Below are 20,536 nucleotides of genomic sequence, written 5' to 3' on the forward strand. Positions count from 1 at the left end.
TTGTGTGTGCGTGCTGTGTATGTGTGTGTGTGTTGTGTGTGTGTGTTGTGGTGTGTGTGTGTGTGTGTGTGTGTGTGTGTGTGTGTGTGTGTGTGTGTGTGTGTGTGTGTGTGTGTGTGTGTGTGTGTGTGTGTGTGTGTGTGTGTGTGTGTGTGTGTGTGGACGTGTTTAACTATACTTGTGGGGACCCAGGATCCAGATTCACAAAACACTTCTTACGCAAAAACGTAAGCTTCTTAAGAAAAAAAAAGAAGTTCGTAAGTGCAATTCCTCGACAATATCTTAAGATTTAATGATTTTCTTAAATATATTTTGGATTTTCTCAAATATCTTTTTACAAATCTTCTTAAGATGTGTGTTGCTAGGCAACAGTTTTAGGTAGCTATCTAGCTAGCAATGGCAATCATGTTAGCCTATTTCTCACTGAGATTACTGTTCTAAAACATGTTTTTGGGTTCAAAATAATCAATACTGAAACTTTCAGATGAAGTTTGTGAGTAAATTAAACATGTTCAATTGCTTTCCTGAGCTTTTTCTCTCACTGCTCTGAGTTTAAGACAAGGGTTTAGCTATCTTGAAATTAAGAATATTTCCAATAACTTTATCTTCAAGAATCACATTTCTTCTTAACTTTTTTCTTAACGAGAAACAAGAAATAGCGCAATACATTTTCCAATAACCATTTAGCAACTTKGCTTATCTTTCTTCTCAAGTCTATAGTTAAGGGAAAAATGGCAGTTAAGAATAATTTTTATTTTAAGAAGGTTTTGTGAATCTGGGCCCAGAAGTCCCCACAAGAATAGTAAACAAAAAACAAAATTTGACCAACTGGGGACATTTTGTTAGTCCCCACAAGGTCAAATGCTATTTCTAGGGGGTTTAGGGTTAAGGTTAGAATTAGGGTCAGGGTTAGGAGCTAGGGTTAGTTTTAGGTTTAGGGTTAAGGTTAGGTTTTCAGGTTAAGGTTAGGGTTATAGAAAATATTTTGAATGGGACTGAATTGTGTGTCCCCACAAGTTAGTTGTTCAAGACTTTGTGGTGTGTGTGTGTGTGTGTGTGTGTGTGTGTGTTGTGTGTGTGTGTGTGTGTGTGTGTGTGTGTGTGTGTGTGTGTGTGTGTGTGTGTGTGTGTGTGTGTGTGTGTGTGTGTGTGTGTGTGTGTGTGTGTGTGTGTGTGTGTGTGCGTGCGTGCGTGCGTGCGTGCGTGCGGCCGTGCGTGCGTGTGTGTGTGTTGTGCCTTTAGTAAGTATTTGACAGTATTTCATGTGGGGCTTGCCTCCATCTGTAGGACCAGAGGAGGCCTGGTGGCATTGAGTCCTCTCTCCCAGGACCTGTTCGCCATGCAGCCCATGGCCTCTGACCAGGACACCAGCAGTCAACACTCCAGGGTAAGGAGAAGTACCAAGGACTACGTACTGTAGAAACGTATCACAGGAGTACTGTATATCACACTAAACTAGCACAGACACCAACACATAGTACACTAACAAAGGAGGCTTTATATAATTTAGTAAGCATACAATGATAGCTCTATAAGGCCCTTTGCTAGGAGCCAAAAGGAAAAAGTAAAATCACATTGATATAGTAGCTATGGGCAAAATATGAAATAATGCACAATGAATACCTAACCTCCTGCGGTAAAGCTCAATATCAACCCACACATAGACAACAATGAATCAATGACACATCTAGTAGTAAGGGTTAGGGCCAGTTGTTTTAGTAGGTTTTTGTGTTTTTTCCACTATTATTTTGCAGGGAATGCTATTTGTAGATCAGTGATTATACACCTCACTTTGCTCAAGCCGATCCTCTCCAATGGACTCGGCAGTTGTAGSAAAAAGTTGGTCAATAAGGCTATGTTTATACAGGCAGCACAATTCTGATCTTTTTTTACCAACAACATCAGATCTTTTTCAGAGCTGATCTGATTGGTCAAAAGACCAATTAGTGAAAAAAAGATCAGAATTGTGTAAATGCAGCCTAATTGGGCCATCTTTAGCTACAACTTCCGAGTCCATTGGAGAGGATCGACTTGAGTGAGGTGTAGAGTCACTGCTCTACAAATAGTGGGCTGCCTGTTTAAACGCAGCCCTAGAGGCAGTTTAAGGGGAGAGTCAATGACCACATTTACATGCACACCAATACCCCATTATTATTTGGGATACTCAAGTATTCTGTTTTTGAGTCGACTCATATAAATATCCTATCCCGTTTACAATAACTGGAAAAAGCCTATATCCTGGTTATGAGAAACCCGGAGAAGATGCCTGGGATATTCTGATCTAAAACGGGATACTGTGTAAACATCTTATCCCGTTTACTGTCCAGGCTCAGTTTCRCATATCATGCGTATTGTGTGAAGATGTTTTCATCTGATTGTCAAACAAACAAATCACTTCAAAAAGTAGTCTACCTGTGCAGTTCGAGCCACCATATTTATTAAATAATAAATGTTGCTTATTATAATTAATTTACTACTTGCTACTTTCACTGCTATGTTCACCTGTAATTTAGACAAGTTTCTGTTATACAGTTGAAGTTGGAAGTTTACATACACCTTAGCCAAAAACATTTGTTTGCAGTTTTTCATGCAGTTTTTCACAATTCCTGACATTGAATCCTAGTAAAAATTCCCTGTCTTAGGTCAGTTAGGATCACCACTTTATTTGAAGAATGTGAAATGTCAGAAGTTTACATACACTCAATTAGTATTTGGTAGCATTGCCTTTAAATTGTTTCACTTGGGTGAAATGTTTCAGGTAGCCTTCCACAAGCTTCCCACAATAAGTTGGGTGAATTCTGGCCCATTCCTCCTGACAGAGCTGGTGTAACTGAGTCAGGTTTGTAGGCCTCCTTGCTCGCACACACTTTTTCAGTTCTGCCCACACATTTTCTATAGGATTGAGGTCAGGGCTTTGTGATGGCCACTCCAATACCTTGACTTTGTTGTCCTTAAGCCATTTTGCCACAACTTTGTAAGTATGCTTGTGGTCATTGTCTATTTGGAAGACCCATTTGTGACCAAGCTTTAACTTCCTKACTGATGTCTTGAGATGTTGCTTCAATATATCCACGCAATTTTCCTACCTCATGATGCCGTCTATTTTGTGAAGTGCACCAGTCCCTCCTGCAGCAAATCTCCCCCACAACATGATGCTGCCAGCCACCGTGCTTCATGATTGGGATGGTGTTCTTCGGTCTGCAAGCATCTCCCTTTTTCCTCCAAACATAACAATAATCAAATCAAATCAAGTTTATTTTATATAGCCCTTCGTACATCAGCTAATATCTCGAAGTGCTGTACAGAAACCCAGCCTAAAACCCCAAACAGCAAGCAATGCAGGTGTAGAAGCACGGTGGCTGGGAAAAACTCCCTAGAAAGGCCAAAAYCTAGGAAGAAACCTAGAGAGGAACCAGGCTATGAGGGGTGGCCAGTCCTCTTCTGGCTGTGCCGGGTGGAGATTATAACAGAACATGGCCAAGATGTTCAAAATGTTCATAAATGACCAGCATGGTCAAATAATAATCAGGAATAAATGTCAGTTGGCTTAACCATAATAATCATTATGGTTAAGCAGTTATATTTTTGTTTCATCAGACCAGAGGACATTTCTCCAAAACGTGTGATCTTTGTCCCCATGTGCAAACCGTAGTCTGGCTTTTTTTATGGTGGTTTTGGAGCAGTGGCTTCTTTCTTGCTGAGCGGCATTTCAGGTTATGTCGATATAGGACTTGTTTTACTGTGGATATAGATACTTTTGTACCTGTTTCCTCCAGCATTTTCACAAGGTCCTTTACTGTTGTTCTGGGATTGATTTGCACTTTTCGCACCAAAGTACGYTAATCTATAGGAGACAGAACGCGTCTGCTCCCTGAGCTATATGACGGCTGCGTGATCCCATGGTGTTTATACTTGCGTAGTATTGTTTGTATGGATGAAAGTGGTACCTTCAGGCATTTGGAAATTGCTCCCAAGGATGAACCAGACTTGTGGAGGTCTACAAAWRTTTTTCTGCGGTCTTGGCTGATTTATTTCATGATGTCAAGCAAAGAGGCACTGAGTTTGAAGATAGGCCTTGAAATACGTCCACAGGTACACCTCCAATTGACTCAGAAGCTTCTAAAGACATGACATAATTTTCTGGAATTTTCCAAGCTGTTTAAAGGCACAGTCAACTTAGTGTATGTAAACTTCTGACCCACTGGAATTGTGATATAGTGAAATAATGTGTCTGTAAACAATTGTTGGAAAAATTACTCGTGGCATGCACAAAGTAGATGTCTTAACCGACTTGCTAAAACTATAGTTTGTTAACAAGAAATTTGTGGAGTGGTTGAAAAACAAGTTTTAATGACTCCAATCTAAGTGTATGTAAACTTCCGACTTCAACTGTAATTTCCGACACTGGCCATATTATAATTTCCGACATTTGGTAGGACATTTGTTTATGGTTTGATACATGCAGCGTCTCTTCTGTCAAAGTAAAGTAGTGCTACCAGAATGTCTTACATCAGTAGAATTAATGCATTGGTGATCTAGTTAACACCAGTAAAGTTGTCTGTTTTGTATAGGGACCGGGGTGAAAACGCAATAACTCAAACAGTGGAAAGATTGGTCCTGTGCAAAATGTCCAATGTCATCAGTTTGACCGGTTTTAAGGAAATGAAAAGCTGAGAAAACGACGAAACACCTTTCTGATAAGACTTCAGTTCGTCTTGGGTGCATATTTCATGTGGTTAAAAAATATTGTCTGCTTATATAAGTGTCAAAGATTACACATTACAGGCACATTTGTGTTTTCTCAAGAGATGCTGAAAGAAAGAAATATTTCTCCACTCGTGTTCCTGAGACAAAATGAACATTTGTTGTATAATTTCACTGCAAGAAATTCATTTTTTATTTTMTTTTGGAAAAGTGTTATTGTTGCATTTCCTTTAAAAACAGCAAATTTTTGTACAGAATTGTATACACATAAAAACGGCATAAAAACATAAAACACAGTATTTGAATATTACATTTAAATTTGTTAAAAAGTACAAGTTGTTAAAAACAATAGAAATAACCATGAATAAAAGTACTTTTCCTTGTAAAAACGTCAAGAAATTCATAATTCTGGTTAAGGTGTTGTCTTGACAGTTGCTGGACCTGGGTTGGAATCCTAGTCGGGGCTACCCCACGAATTTACTACAACACACTTCCATGGTTGGTTTAATTGACTCGTCCCTTAAACAGCACCTAATTTACCAATATTTAGCTATACTTCTGAGTCTGTTGGAGAGGATCAGCTTGAGCAAAGTGAGGTGTAGAATATCTAATCTACAAATAGTATTCCCTGCCAAATAACAGGCTGTTGATTAAGATTCGAAGAGCTACGCCTCCCCTGGCTTAGGCGATCCCCCCACCAAACACTCAAGTGCAACCAGACATTGATTGATTGATTGGAGACAACTTGTGTCAATTAAAGAAGATTTCCTAGGATTTTCTACCTGCAGCAAACCTAGTGGATAATGCTGGAAATACCGGTCAAAGAAAAAAACATTTTTTTTAAAACAACTGTCCCTAGTAATGGTTGAATGAAGATACTAGTAGTGCATTACAGAGCACAGCATTGATGTTTCAAGGTGTTTCTGTCCTTGCCAAGTTGTAGTCCGGTTAGTGGAGGTTTGAAAGGAGATGTTGTCATTCTCAGTGCTCACTGTACTGTTTCTATGCTGTTTGGTTGAACTGGTCTGCAGTGTACTTTTTGCCCTATAGGAATCTGTTAGTGTTTGCCTTCTTCTATGTATATTTTCACTGGGGAGTAACATGACTGGCTTTAAAGCAGGTGAACTTGTCTGGCTCAGTATGTTTGGTGCATCCAGATCTGAACTTGCATGAGTGTATGTGTAACAACAGCCCGATAGTTGTTCTGTCCTCTCTCTTCTCATTTATTGTCGTAGCGATGTGCTTATGTCGCCATCTCCTTACGCCCTCTGACTCTTTCTCCTACTCCTGTTTTACCCAATCCTTCTGGGGTCAGTCTCCTTGTTGTCATTGGTTGTTAATCTGTGGCTCTTTGGCTGGAATGGCTTCTGATTGGTTGGTGATGATGGAATGGCTTAAGTTTTCTCCCAAATTATTACGATGTAACATTGGCCGAAACCCTCCTTGGCTGGAATCCCATAAGGCAGTTAGTCCCGGTATTAAATTGACCAGCCTGATCTGTACTGTACTCTATCTTTCCCCTCGTCCCTCTCTCTGTCTCTGGTCTCATATAGGTGAGTGCAGGGGAGTTCAGTGGGTTGATTCCTGACTCACTGGCACTCCCGTTTGGCAAGGGGCTGTGTGTACGGGCCTCCTCTATGCCCCGTCTGGCTGTAGAGCCACAGGTACTGCCCTCTGACCACACTGACTCCTCCAGGGGCCAGAAGGGCTACACTGGTTGTGCCATTTGGAGAGAAAAATGGGTTTATGGATCTTCTGTTTGCTGCTGGGTTTCTGGAGAGGGATAATCAACATGGATGTTTCAAAGGAATGCTAGCGTTTCAGAATGGTGTTTGATTAATCCTGGGTTACTGGTATGTTTTGTCTCTGTCTTGCGCTAAACAATGAGTTGAAGAGTAAAATGAAGAGGTTCAAGCATCCTAGTTGACCTGTTAATTTCCTGGAATAGTGAGCATGGATATGGATTAAAAACAGAGAATGCTGCACGGATCGACAGATGGATGAATTACCTTTGAAAATAACAAAACCTATTTTATGGTACATGTGGGTATTTATTTGTGTCTCCCTCTGTGTGTGTGTGCGTGCAGACGGACATGGCCAGTGGCTCCATTAAGCGGTCCTCGTCTACTGTGGCTGACCAGAGGGTTAATGGACTGTGGCAGGAGGAGAAGAAGAGTCCCGATAGACTGTACAGACCACGCCACAAGAGCTACAAGGCTGCCGGTCAGTCTCCACTCTCCAATTTCCACTCACGTGACCTCTCCTCTTATCTCTCCTACTGGCATGATGAGGGATGTTACTGTGTGGTTATTGTTTGCATGTGTTAATATGTCAAGTTCTCTTCCCTACATTTTCCCTTTATTTTCTTATGTCTTTATCCTATATACAAGTGCCACTTTTCCTTTTCTTTTATCCTAAGTGCATCAATGATCTACCTGTCAACATACTTTTTAATGATCTACAGTGTTAAAAAAAATCTATATATTTTTATCTTGCTTTCCCTCTCTGTGCTCCTTTCCATGGTCTTCCTCGTCCTCCTCCAGTCTCCCGGTCAGAAAGAAAGAGGCAGTTGGACACGGAGAAGGAGCGCGGGAGGTCCAAAGAGCGCCGCCACCTCCTCTCCCCAGACACATCCCGCTGTAACTCTGAGGAGAGGAGTCTGCAGCCCTCATGCTCCCCTAGCCGAGAGCGCACACACCCCCTGGACAAACAGGTAGGCCACACACACACACACACACACACACACACACACACACACACACACACACACAGCACCACACAAACAGCACTACAATACAACACAACAACACACACACAACACTACACCACACACACACACACACACACCCACACACACACACACACACACACACACACACACACAGAGCGTGGATTGACTCACAGGGCAAAGCTCTGGTGTAAACTCTGGTTGAGACAAAGTAGACGACAAACACATACCCACATTACACAATAGACACTTTTAAAAAAGGCAATCAGACGTCTGTATTAAATGTGTTTCGACTCCTGTGTCCAGGGTAACAGCTCCGACAGCCCCATCCCCACCTCTGAATCTAGTACCCCTAGTCGCCGCCCCCTGTCCCAGACTCCAACTCGCTCCCATCCACACATCTCCTACTCCCCTCTGGTGTGTCGCACACACCCTCCCTCCGGGGACGATGATGACGACAGGGGCAGCCCAGAGACCCAGAGGCGGGGGGAGGCCTCCAGAGAGGCAGGGGGAGAGGGACAGACCGGGCCAAGGGGTCGTCGCCACCACCACCAGCAGGGCTCCCCTCTGCGTCGCTACCCGTCGGAGCCCTATCTCACCATGCAGGAGGACGAGCACAGTCCGGACCCCTCCGGGTTCATGGAGACACTGACTTTCGAAGCGGCGGTGGCCACTAGCCTGGGACGCGCTAACACAGTCAGCTCCACCTCCAGCTCTAGCTTCAGCTCAGCCCGACGGGGCTCCAGGAGCGGCTGGCAGATCCCCAATGGACACTTCCGGAAACGCCTGGCTCAGACCGTCTCTGTTGCAGGCTGTGAGCCACTCAGCGACACAGAGGAGGACGACCGCTGCTAGGAGGAGGAGGAAGTGGTGGTGGATGAGAGGTGAGGAAGGTGCTAGTGTATAAGATGTACTACAATATAAAAGAAAAAGGGACATTTGTCGCTCTCTTGCATTACTACTGCATACCTGTGTGATTGCAGTATGTTTGATAAAATGTGAGGGGAGAAAAAAATTAAGAACATCCATTTTTTCACTTCCTGCAAGTGGGATCCCTTTTAAAGTCACACAGAAAATGTACAATAAATATCTACCCACAAATATTTGACTGTGGTTTATTTATATTCTGACTAACAAAAGAAAGTGACTAATAATAAACCTCAAATAGCCTTGGATGTACAGAAAAGAGATKAAATAAATAGAAAGGATAGAATTACGTTATGTGTCAATAGGTATTGTCATTTCTGAAGGTGTTTCTCTGACATTGATTTTGTGTTTCTCTTAACAGTGTATGTGGGGTGTGTGAATATGTGCAAAATAAGGAGAAACAATATCTTTGAAAACCATGGTTTTTGTAAATACATGTGATTTTTGTCATAAAATTGTAATGCCACCAATACCACTTGATTGTCTGAGTAGGATACATGGCCATAGAGAAGGTTAACTGTTGACGTATTATAAAGTTAATAAAATGGAATCATGTCTGTAAAAAAATACACCCAAACAATAATTGATCAAAGCAATGTGTTTTGAAATGTAGTAGAGATATTTTTTTTAACCTTTTGCACCCTCCACCATTAGATTTCCTATCCATTTACTGTCTACAAAGGGAACACACTTCTTTAGTAATTATCTATTCATACGTAAACTATGTAATTCCTGTTGTAAAATGTCAAAGGAATAAAACAATGACCAATAGGACAGTTATCCACTTTATACAAACAGGAAGTGAATGGCACACTCTTCTGTTGGGAATCTGTATGATTTATTTCATTTTTTTACCGATTTGCAGGACAATTGAAAGCAACCAACAATGTTATGAAATGTGATAAACTATTTTTCAGAAAGGAATGCCTAAATATCCAGTGTGATTTGAAAGACAGTGCTTTGCTATGAACTGGACTCTAGAGAACCAAATGACTAGAATTATACCCAGAACATGGCTTCAATTCATCAACGAACCTTTATTAAGTCACTAGGAAAACCAGCAGACCATTTGCCTGTCTTGGACCAACTTTCATCTTGTCCATGTACTGTACCTGTTTTTCTTCAGTTGTTACAATATTCTACCATTTGACGGATTCATTCCTTGTCATCTTCCAGAATCAATAACTGGCACAGAAGCAATCATGAACATGAGTGTTTTGTTGTTCATCAATGTAGCCGTCCACATTCTCCTCTTCTACATTAGCTTCCAACATCATCAGTATGTGTCAAAGAACTCACTGCAACTGTATATCTTCCTCCTTTATTATTTATGTCAATACTGTATGAACCATTACTGACGACAGATGTAGAAAGATGTTTTCCACACCTGGTTTCACCCGTTATTTAGAATGGTTTACTAATAATGTACAGTACATTTATATCATGTTTTCTGTAGGATTATAAGAGACAATATCCCTTTCTGCTCACAACACACTTGAAGGATGGAATAGGATATCTCTGGAATGTTAATTTAAGGTATTTGTATTTGTTTTATTTGCCTGAAAAAGGGTAATGATTCTGTGAAACTCAGTTAACCAAAAAACATGGAGAATTGTCCTGGAATGCAAAATAGTTGTTTGGTTTATATGTGTATAATAGTTGTATATATTAATAAAAGTGTCCTCAATTGCACATACAATATGTGGCTGCTTGTCTCCATATCTGAGGTAGACTAGACCAATGGTCAGAGGCTTTACATCATCTGCCATATTGTGGATTCAGAGATACCTATCTAACATAACACATAAGGTTTTTCTTTAATGGGAGCCTCTAACGTAAACCAGTGTGGTATACATCAAGGCAGCTGTCTTGGTCCTTTATTGTTTTCTATTTTTACTAATGACCTACCATTAGCCTTGAGTGAAGCCTGTGTGTCTATGTACACTGATGACTCAACATTATACATGTCAGCTACCACAGCAAGTGATATCATTGCAACCCTTAAAAAAGAGCTGCAGTCAGTTTTAGAATAGGCGGCTATTAATAAGCTGGTCCATAATATATAAAAAACTAAAAGCATTGTAATTTGGACAAATCACTCGCTAAACCCTAAACCTCATCTAAATCTTGTAATGAATAATGTGGCAATTGAGCAAGTTGAGGAGACTAAACGGCTTGGTGTAACCTAGATTGAAACTGAAGTAGTCAAACATATTGATGCATTGCTTGCTAAGATGGGGAGAGGTACTGTATGTCCTCGATGAAGTGCTGCTCTGCTATCTTGACTTTAACATTAATCTGAAGACTGTTATTTATCTAATTAACTAACTATGTTAAATTGTTACCTGATTAAATTAAGAATGTAACAGTTAACTCATTAGGATCTGGGGCACCACGAGGTTCTCTAAAACGGCTTATGGTAGAGAAATGAGCATTCAATTCTCTGGCAACAGCTCTGGTGGACATTCCTGCAGTCAGCATGCCAATTGCACACTCCCTCAAAACCTGAGACATCTGTGTCATTGTGATGTGTGACAAAACTGCACATTTTAGAATGGCCTTTTGTTGTTCCCACCACAAGGTGCACCTGTGTAATGATCATGCTGTTTAATCAGCTTCTTGATATATCACTCCTGTCAGGTGGATGGATTATCTTGGCAAAGGATAAATATTCTCTAACAGGGATGTAAAGAAATTTGTGCACAACATTTGAGAGAAATAAGCTTTTTGTGCTTMTGGAAAAATTCTGGGAACTTTTATTTCAGCTCATGAAATATGGGACCAACACATGTTGTGTTAATAATTTTGTTCAGTATATATACACTACCGTTCAAAAGTTTGGGGTCACTTAGAAATGTCCTTGTTTATTAATTAAAGCACATTTTTTGTCCATTAAAATAACATCAAAATGATCAGAAATACAGTGTAGACATGGTTAATGTTGTAAATGACTATTGTAGCTGGAACTGGCAGATTTTCTATGGAATATCTACATAGGTGTACGGAGGCCCATTATCAGCAACCTTCACTCCTGTGTTCCAATGGCACGTTGTGTTAGCTAATCCAAGTTTATCATTTTAAAAGGCTAATTGATCATTAGAAACCCCTTTTGCAATTATGTTAGCACAGCTGGAAACTGTTATGCTTATTAAAGAAGTAATAAAACTGTCCGCCTTTAGACTAGTTGAAAATCTGGAGCATCAGCATTTGTGGCTTCGATTACAGGCTCAAAATGGCCAGAAACAAAGAACGTTCTTCTGAAACTCGTCAGTCTATTCTTGTTCTGAGAAATKAAGGTTATTCCATATGAGAAATTGCCAAGAAACTGAAGATCTCGTACAACGCTGTGTACTACTCCCTTCACAGACCAGCGCAAACTGGCTCTAACCAGAATAGAAAGAGGAGTGGGAGGCCCCGGTGCACAACTGAGCAAGAGGACAAGTACATTTGAGTGTCTAGTTTGAGAAACAGACGCCTCACAAGTTCTCAACTGGCAGCTTCATGAAAGGTGAGTAATTGCATTTCTGATGTCCAGAAGCTCTTTTCGGTCATAAGAGACGGTAGCAGCAACATTATGTACCAAACAAGTTACGAACAACGCGAAAAAAAGAAACAAACTAGCAATAGTTCTTCCTGGCTGTATGAAATAACACTATCCTGCCGATAGAGTGTATATAATCGCAAATCTAATATAGATTTTCTGGGCTAGCAATGTAAGAAATAATACTGCAAAGTTTCCTATTGACTAGAAGCGAGGCAGCCCTCTCTGTCGGCACCATCAGCACTTAATGATTCTCTACCCTATACTCTACACTACACTATACTTAATTGTTTTGTTACATAAACTGAAATTAGGTGAACTATTAGAATTTTTGCATTGAAGAAATGGCGGAGCGATTTCTGCATAGTGCATCTTTAATTATTAAGCAAGTGAGGAGTTTTTGAGAGAGGGTGGAATTTAGTTGAGAAAAAAATTAATAGTTTTTTTGATACCTGAGGCTTATTTGATCTAATAAAAGTTAAGTAATGCTTAGGTTGTTATGAGCATACTGATAATAAGTGTGATGCACGTGACATTCTGGTAAACTGAGAAAAAACACAATTCATTGAATTGTCCCTGTTGAAATTCAAGGCATCTATGCATATTCATGAGGCTAGAATAGCATCTCACTCTCCATTGAATACAGGCGGTTGACGTCAACACCCTTATCGAATATTGAAAATATATTCAAATAACGAGATGTATCTACCAATCCAGAGAGGAATGGGCGGGAGCTTGACATCCCGCTGTTCCGCTCTATGGACAGCGAATCCCATTGTTAGGGCGGAGTCACAAGCATCTTGTCATTTTGTCCAGGATCTCTGATAACATTGCTAGCCAGACAGTTATTAGTGAATTTTTTTCGCGAAGTCAGTGGTCGATATTTGTGCAAAATATTCATTTTCTATCGCTTGATGTTGTTATGGTAGTTGCTTTTTAAGCGAACGTTTTACATTTCAAATCGTAGACCGAGGAATGAGTGATTTTCATTTAGGAATAACATGTCGATAACATTAGCTAGCTAGGCGAAGTAGCTAACGTTAGCTACTGTTATTATCTAGCTCTTTGTTTTGACTGTGATGGTCTGATGATGTTGAATAGCTTGGACAGCTGCTGGGGGCTCGATATAGTATTCGTATGAACAGACATATTATATTTTAATGGGTTGTTAAACAGTAGTTAATGTGTAATACCGTTACTTCTGTAACGAGTGGAGGATACATGTGGTTGTAAACTAACAATAGTAAGTTTACAAGCTAGCTACTATAGCTAGCTAAACAACGAGGGGCTGAGAAGAGGACATGGGCAATTGTCTCAAATCGCCGACGTCGGACGATATATCTTTGCTTCACGAGTCTGACAGAGGAAGTTATGGGGACGCAGACGCGGATTTGGAGCCACCTCCGCCTTACCAGGTCAGACTTAATATTAACTTAGCTAGATAGTTTTATTAGTTATTTAGCTAACAAACGTTAGCTAGTCACTGCTGTGAAGTAGGGTTATGATAATTGACAGAATTATGCAAAACCCAGGGTAGGGGTCAAATGCATTTAACATCTTGGGAATCTGGTCAAAACATTTTCTGATTATTTAGCTAGCTGGTTGATGTATTTTCTTTTGTATTCTTCCAGACCATTTATGACTCATTAATCTAGCTCGGTAACGTTATAGTTTAAAGTTGCTGTCAAATGTATAGTTTCAATTTGCCTTCAGATTAGTCCGAATGAAAGATTTAAAGACCAGGGGAAATAATAGGTTTTGAATATTTTGATATATATATATTTTTTTTTTAGTCAGTTAAGCACGAATTCTTATTTACAATGGCGGCCTACCCCGGCCAAACCTGGACAAGGGCCAATTGTGCTCAGCCCTATGGGACTCCCAGTCACGGCCAGATGTGATACAGCCTGAATTCGAACCAGGGACTGTAGTGACACCTTAGACTATGCAGTGCCTTAGACTACTGCGCCACACGGGAGTCCATAGTGCATTAAAATTATTATTTTCATAGCTAGGTATTGCAACTGATTATGGGTCTGAGTTTTCATATTACAATAGTTTAACAAACCCAGTTACACAAAGGAAAAAACACACACGCAGCACTTTTGTTGCCCAAATGCTTTTAAATCTCACAAAAGTGTTCCTTTTGCCAAGAATGTCCATAATGGGCAGTTTTTGTCAACTGCTTTATCCACGGCAGGGTGGATAACAGTACAACAGTATCTATGAGCTTAAAAAGCCTAAATGAAAAAACTTTAGCTGACATGAAATTTCTGACAAGTTAGAAATAGCTCTCTAAGGTATGCAATGACTAACATGACAAGAGGAACTGATGATGCACTGCCCAATTTCAGAATTGCACCTTGTGCATTCTGCTATTACAACTTTATCAATTGAAAACCAATATAAGCCCAGCCACTCTTATAGGCAGGGTGAAACCGAGCTAGGAGGGGTGCCCATCCCACCTCACCCATACAGTGATTGATAAAACACTGGGTTGTGCGATCAGTCCAGTTGAGTTGGCATGTGTATTGACTCTCCTCTGTATGTGTGTCTTTTCTCCAGGAGCAGGCTCACATGCCGGTGTACCACCCCACCCCCAGCCAGGCCCGCCTGGCCACCCAGCTGACTGAGGAGGAGCAGGTCCGTATCGCCCAGCGTATTGGCCTCATCCAGCATCTTCCCCGGGGCGTCTATGACGGAGGCCGGGACGGCTCCGAGAAAAAAATCAGAGAGTGAGCATCTGCATACCACTGTTTTTATTCTTTGATATTATATATTGATATAATTAGTTTACCACTGTTTTTATTCTCTGATGTTATTGATAAAGATCACTGATCATGTGACCTAACTAGGTAAAACTTCGGCCCTAGCTGTAACATTTAACTGTGTGTTTAACATAACTAGTGCCCATAGTTTTTCCTGGTCAGGTAATGTGCTCAGGAAAAATATACAGACAGACTCTAATCAAAACTACTATTCATAATTGTATATAACCCATTTTCTAGGTGTGTGATATGTATGATGGACTTTGTGTACGGGGACCCCATCCGGTTCCTGCCCTGTATGCACATTTACCACATGGACTGTATAGATGACTGGCTGATGAGGTCCTTCACCTGCCCCTCCTGCATGGAGCCTGTGGATGCTGCCCTGCTTTCCACCTACGAGACCAACTGACCCCTAAGACAACCCTACCCCATTATGATGAGCTCCGCCTAGCCGCACCCCTACAAACACACACACAAACACACACACACACACACACACACACACACACACACACACACACACACACACACACACACACACACACACACACACACACACACACACACACACACATTCTACAACCATCACAGACTTCTTACAGCGCCACCTCCACCAGCCCCAACAAATACATACACACGCTGCCCTCCTCCCCTCCGCTTTTAACTTTGGGATAAAAAGTAGCATGGTGTCTTGGTCGGTGATGACATAGAGAGAGAGACTATGCGAACACTAGTGATTAACAATGAAAAGACTTTGACCCATCCACCCATCACCTGGAACTGGCTCTGAACTGAACAGGCTGAGTCATGGAGGACATAGGAGGACAAGCATGCAAAATATGTTTGTGTGTCTGTGGTGGACTGGGTTCCTGAGCCAGCTGTTGAATACAGTAGGCCTGGGTTGGTGATGTTATGGTGGGAAGGAGGGGGGGGGGGGCTGTTACACTGCATTTCCACTTGAGCAGGTCTCGGTGGTATCCCATCCCAGCAAATTGTTCACCATGATTAGTAGTTGGGAATGGGATTGGATAATTCTCTGTAGTCTGAATTTGGCCACCAGGAGGTATCCTATCAGATTCCTTTAAAAGCCACAGCTGGCAACACGATGACATGACTTATCTGTCTTCTAAAGTCTCCAAATCCTGCACTCTGAATATGGCTTAGTAAGGGTAAAAAAGCCCCAGGAAAGCCGGCATGGTGGCGTAATAATAGGTATCTCTCTATGGACTGAAGCTTACCCTGTTTTAGTGTTACAGTTGCAAAGTAAAATAAGTTACAGAGCATAGTATTCTTTAGGCTTACAACAATGTAACTATGGTATGCACATACACAGTGCAGAAATCACCCAAAGTCCATCCTTTATTAGACTGTATACTACATGCATTAGCTTTTGTTTTGCCATTCAGATTTACCATTCGAAATAGCTCCACTGCCATTCCGAATGGCCTAAAGAAGTGTATGAGCTGTATGTCAGTCACCCTGTGTAAGGTTAATATGTTTTACTTTTAGAGGATTAACATAGCTGTCAGCCAATGTAAAGGGCTCATTTGTGCATGTGGTGGAGGATCAGTCTAGAAGTTAGGAATGCTTGCACACACATTAAATCTGATCCCGAGATTTGCACTTTACTTATAGGACATTAACGGAAGCATTATGTTAATATATATATATATCTATAACCTTGCACTTTTCAATATTATTTATTATTTTTGCAGCACAGAAGTTAGGATTGATATTGATAATGGTATCAATGCTACCATTGGTCACTTGTCACATTAAAGAAAAGCTCAATAGCTGAATATACATTCATGAATTGTGTGATTCAGTAGAGTGAGTCTCTGCTTTGTTTTGCTTGTCTTGATCCTAGTGTGTGTTTTTGTGTGAAAGTGACTGGGAGAAGGGGAGACATTAAGAATAGTGGAATTTTTTCGCCTTTGTAACGGTCCTTGACCTGTTTTAATGTGTTTTTGTATGGGTGTTAGGTCCAGGGCAATGTGTTTTGGGTGGGCATGTCCTATGTTTATCTGTTTCTGTGTTGCGTTTTTGGGTTTGCCTGGTTGGCTCTTAATTAGAGGCAGGTGTTTGGCGTTCCTCCTAATTAAGAGTCATATTAGTAGGCGTTGTCACAGTGGTTCGTTTGTGGGTGATTGGTCTTCCGTGTCAGTGTTTTGTGCCACCAACCGGACTGTTCGGTTGTTTTTGCTCTCATTGGGTAAGACGTTGTGATCTCCTTAATGATTGTTAACGCACGAAAACAATATTTACTTTGCTTGCAGGTTCTTAGCAGTGTATTTGATGTCAAGTATCGAGTACGCTACTGAAGTGTGATACGTACGCACTCTTTCGTATTTGTATGTATTGTTATTATACTTCAAGTTCAAAGCTTATTGTGTCTGTGTGTCTTGGTATTAAAATGATTCATCATGTATATGCGACAATCCGCTGCGCCTTGGGTCTCGACTAACTCACTCTCGCTCATTCTTATGAAGGAGAGAGGGACCCGCGAACCGTACAGAATCAACCACCATTACCAGAGCCAAGCAGCGGTAAACGGACAGTAACGGGACAGGAAAAAAGGAGCCATGGACATGGGAATCGCGAATATTGCGGACAAAGGGGTTGTCTACACCAATGGAGGGAGATAAACCTGGTGAGGGAGCCATCGCCTTGCCCATAGAGGCAGACAGCAGGACTGATGAGAGCAGGAGCTATCCGGAATTATGAGGAGGACGCGTCTTTCAACGGAAGCCCGAAAAGCCTGAGTAACTCCCAAAAATTTATTGGGGGGCGGGGACTCAAGGTTGGTGGGCCAAGGCAGGTAGCGTGATGACCATTGCGATCCCCTTACCCTAGGACTGATATCCGTGGGAGAGCGCGACGACTTCACGGAGCAGGCGCCCGTGTATACGCAGTAGAGCGCACTGTCCAGTCTCCGTGGACTATCGATACAGCTGCGATTAGCCCAGTGCGAGACGGTATATTCTCACTCTCACCCGCACTGGTAGGGCTAGATTGGGTATTGAGCAGGTGTCAGGAGGGCGCGCCAACGCGTATGGTCTCCAGCGTCTCCTCGGGCCGGCATACATGGCACCTGCTTACCATGGTTTCCCCGGTTCGCCTACATAGCCCGGTGCGGGTTATTCCACTTCCCCGCTGGTCGGGCACCCGGGAGCTTCAACCAGGTAAGGTTGGGCAGGCTCAATGCTCAGAGAGCCAGTACGCCTGCACGTCCGGTATTTCCAACGCCACCTCCCCGCCCAGCCTAGTACGAGTACCTACAGTGCCTACATTACGCACTAGGCTACCAGTGGCGTCTCCTGAGCCCTGTTCCTCCTCCACGCACTCTCCTGTAGTGCGTGTATCTAGCCCGGTGCCTCCAGTTCCGGCACCACGCACTAGCCACTGTGCGTCTCCAGAGCCCTGAACACACTGTATCTTCTCCCCCACTAATCCTGATGTGCTTGTCCTCAGCCCGGTGTCACCAGTGCCGTACCTCGCATCAGGTATAGAGTGGGCTTTGAGATGCAGTGTGCCCTGTCCCTGCTCCCCGCACTAGTAGGAAGGTGCTTATCCTTAGCCAGGTGCCTCCAGTTCCGGCACCACGCACCAGGTCTACAGTGCGCAGTATCCGGCCAGAGCCATCCGTCTCACAGCGCCATCTGAGCCATCCGTCTCCCCAGCGCCATCTGAGCCATCCGTCTCACCAGCGCCATCTGAGCCATCCGTCTCACCAGCGCCATCTGAGCCATCCGCTCCCCCAGCGCCATCTGAGCCATCCGTCTCCCCAGCGCCGTCTGAGCCATCGTCTGCAATGAGCCTGCAAAGCCGCCGCGTCTGCCGTGAGCCTGCAAAGCCGCCCGTCTGCCATAAGCCTACAGAGCCGTCCGCCAGACAGGAGCCGCTAGAGCCGCCCGCCAGACAGGAGCCGCTAGAGCCGTCCGTCAGACAGGACTGCCAGAGCCGCCAACCAGACAGGATCTGCCAGAGCCGCCAACCAGACAGGATCTGCCAGAGCCGCCAACCAGACAGGATCTGCCAGAGCCGCCAACCAGACAGGATCTGCCAGAGCGTCAACCAGACAGGATCTGCCAGAGCCGCAGCCAGACAGGATCTGCCAGAGCCGTCAAGCGAGCATGAGCTGCCAGAGCCGTCAGCGAGCCATGAGCAGCCAGAGCCGTCAGCGAGCCATGAGCAGCCAGAGCCGTCAGAGAGCCATGAGCGTCGAGAGCCGTCAGCCTGCCATGAGCGTCGAGAGCCGTCAGCCTGCCATGAGCGTCGAAGCGAGCGTCAGCCTGCCATGAGCGTCGAGAGCCGTCAGCCTGCCATGAGCGGTCGAGAGCCGTCAGCCAGCCATGAGCGTCGAGAGCCGTCAGCCAGCCATGAGCTCGAGAGCCGTCAGCCAGCCATGAGCGTCGAGAAGCCGTCAGCCAGCCATGAGCGTCCGAGAGCCGTCAGCCTGCCATGAGCGTCGAGAGCCGTCAGCCAGCCATGAGCGTCGAGAGCCGTCAGTCAGCCATGAGCTGCCCTTCAGCCAGAAACGGCTATTTACCCAGAACTGCCCTCAGTCCAGAGCTGTCTCTCTGTCCGGAGCTGCCTTTCAGTCCGGAGTTGCCCCTCTCATCATTATCTCCCTCTCTATCTTGATCTACCTCTATATTCTATCTATCCCTCTGTCTTGATCTATCTCTCTGTCTCGGTGCTGTCTCTATTAGTGATGATACTAAGAAGATTTTGTGGGGTAAAAGGAGGGTGGACATTCTTAGAGGGAGATGGAAGCTAGGATGGACTATGGTGGTGTGGGACAGCGTCCAGAGCCGGAGCACCACCGTGGTCAACTGCCCACCCAGACCTCCCCTGGACTTTGTGCTGGTGCGCCCGGCGTTCGCACCTTGAGGGGGGGTTCTGTAACGGTCCTGACCTGTTTTATGTTGTTTTTGTATGTGTTTTAGGTCAGGGCATGTGTTTTGGTGGGCAGTCTATGTTATCTGTTTCTGTGTTGGTTTTTGGTTGCCTGGTATGGCTCTTAATTAGAGGCAGGTGTTTGGCGTTCCTCTAATTAAGAGTCATATTTAGGTAGGCCGTTGTCACAGTGTTCGTTGTGGGTGATGTCTTCCGTGTCAGTGTTTTTGTCGCACAATACGGGACTGTTCTTTTGTTTTTGTTCATTCGTCATTTATGTGTAGGCTATTTTCTTGTTCGTTCGTTCTGGCGTGTTTTATGTCAGTTCGTCGTACTAAGTCTGTCTACTTTCGTTTTGTTATTTTTGTTAGTTTATTCAAGTATAGTTTGTTTCGTTGTCTTGTATTAAAATTTCATCATGTATTCACAATCCGCGCGCCTTGGTTCGATCACTACTCCTCCTCTTCTTATGAAGAGAGAGAGGACCGCCGTTACAGCCCTTAAGTACTTAGCTTACTTATCTGTATTTTCAGTCTTCTCCCACAGTCAATACATCATTGCGCAAAAATACGTTCTGGTTGTTTTTACGTACACTATGATTTCCTTTTTTGTTTGTCGCTTTATATATATATATGTTTGAAACTGCTGCTGCGGTGAATTATTTCCGTTAAATGTTTAGTTTATATTATAATGATACCATTTTCTGTATTTATGTTTGCAGTGGTGGAGAAAGTACCCAAATTCATACTTGAGTAAAAATAAAGATACCTTAATAGAAAATTACTCAAGTAAAAGTCACCCAGTAAAATACTACTTGAGTAAAAGTTAGAGTATTTGGTTTTAAATATACTTAAGTACCAAAGATGAATGTAATTGCTAAAATATACTTAAGTATCAAATGTAAGGTATAAATCATTTCAAATTCCTTATATTAAGCAAACCAGACGGCACCATTTTCTTGTTTTT

General features: G+C 42.9%; 2 protein-coding genes across 2 annotated transcripts in view; both read left to right on the plus strand.

Annotated features, from left to right (window-relative positions):
* LOC111979599 (voltage-dependent R-type calcium channel subunit alpha-1E-like) overlaps window positions 1–10,058 on the plus strand; it is a 46,829-nt gene extending 36,771 nt beyond the window's left edge. The window contains 4 exon segments of the mRNA XM_024010193.2: window positions 1,288–1,387; window positions 6,792–6,927; window positions 7,248–7,417; window positions 7,739–10,058. Coding sequence (XP_023865961.1) covers window positions 1,288–1,387; window positions 6,792–6,927; window positions 7,248–7,417; window positions 7,739–8,287 — 955 coding nt within the window. The 3' untranslated portion in view covers window positions 8,288–10,058.
* Window positions 10,059–12,708: 2,650 nt separating this feature from the next.
* Window positions 12,709–15,250, plus strand: LOC111979742 (RING finger protein 11-like). The gene is made up of 3 exons (XM_024010428.2): window positions 12,709–13,315; window positions 14,466–14,635; window positions 14,909–15,250. The coding sequence occupies exons 1-3, from the start codon at window positions 13,202–13,204 to the stop codon at window positions 15,078–15,080; spliced, it is 456 nt and encodes a 151-aa protein (XP_023866196.1). The 5' UTR covers window positions 12,709–13,201; the 3' UTR covers window positions 15,081–15,250.
* The last annotated feature ends 5,286 nt before the right edge of the window (window positions 15,251–20,536 follow it).

The sequence above is a fragment of the Salvelinus sp. IW2-2015 genome, linkage group LG19 (genome assembly GCF_002910315.2).
Source record: "Salvelinus sp. IW2-2015 linkage group LG19, ASM291031v2, whole genome shotgun sequence".
Taxonomy (NCBI): Eukaryota; Metazoa; Chordata; class Actinopteri; order Salmoniformes; family Salmonidae; genus Salvelinus; species Salvelinus sp. IW2-2015.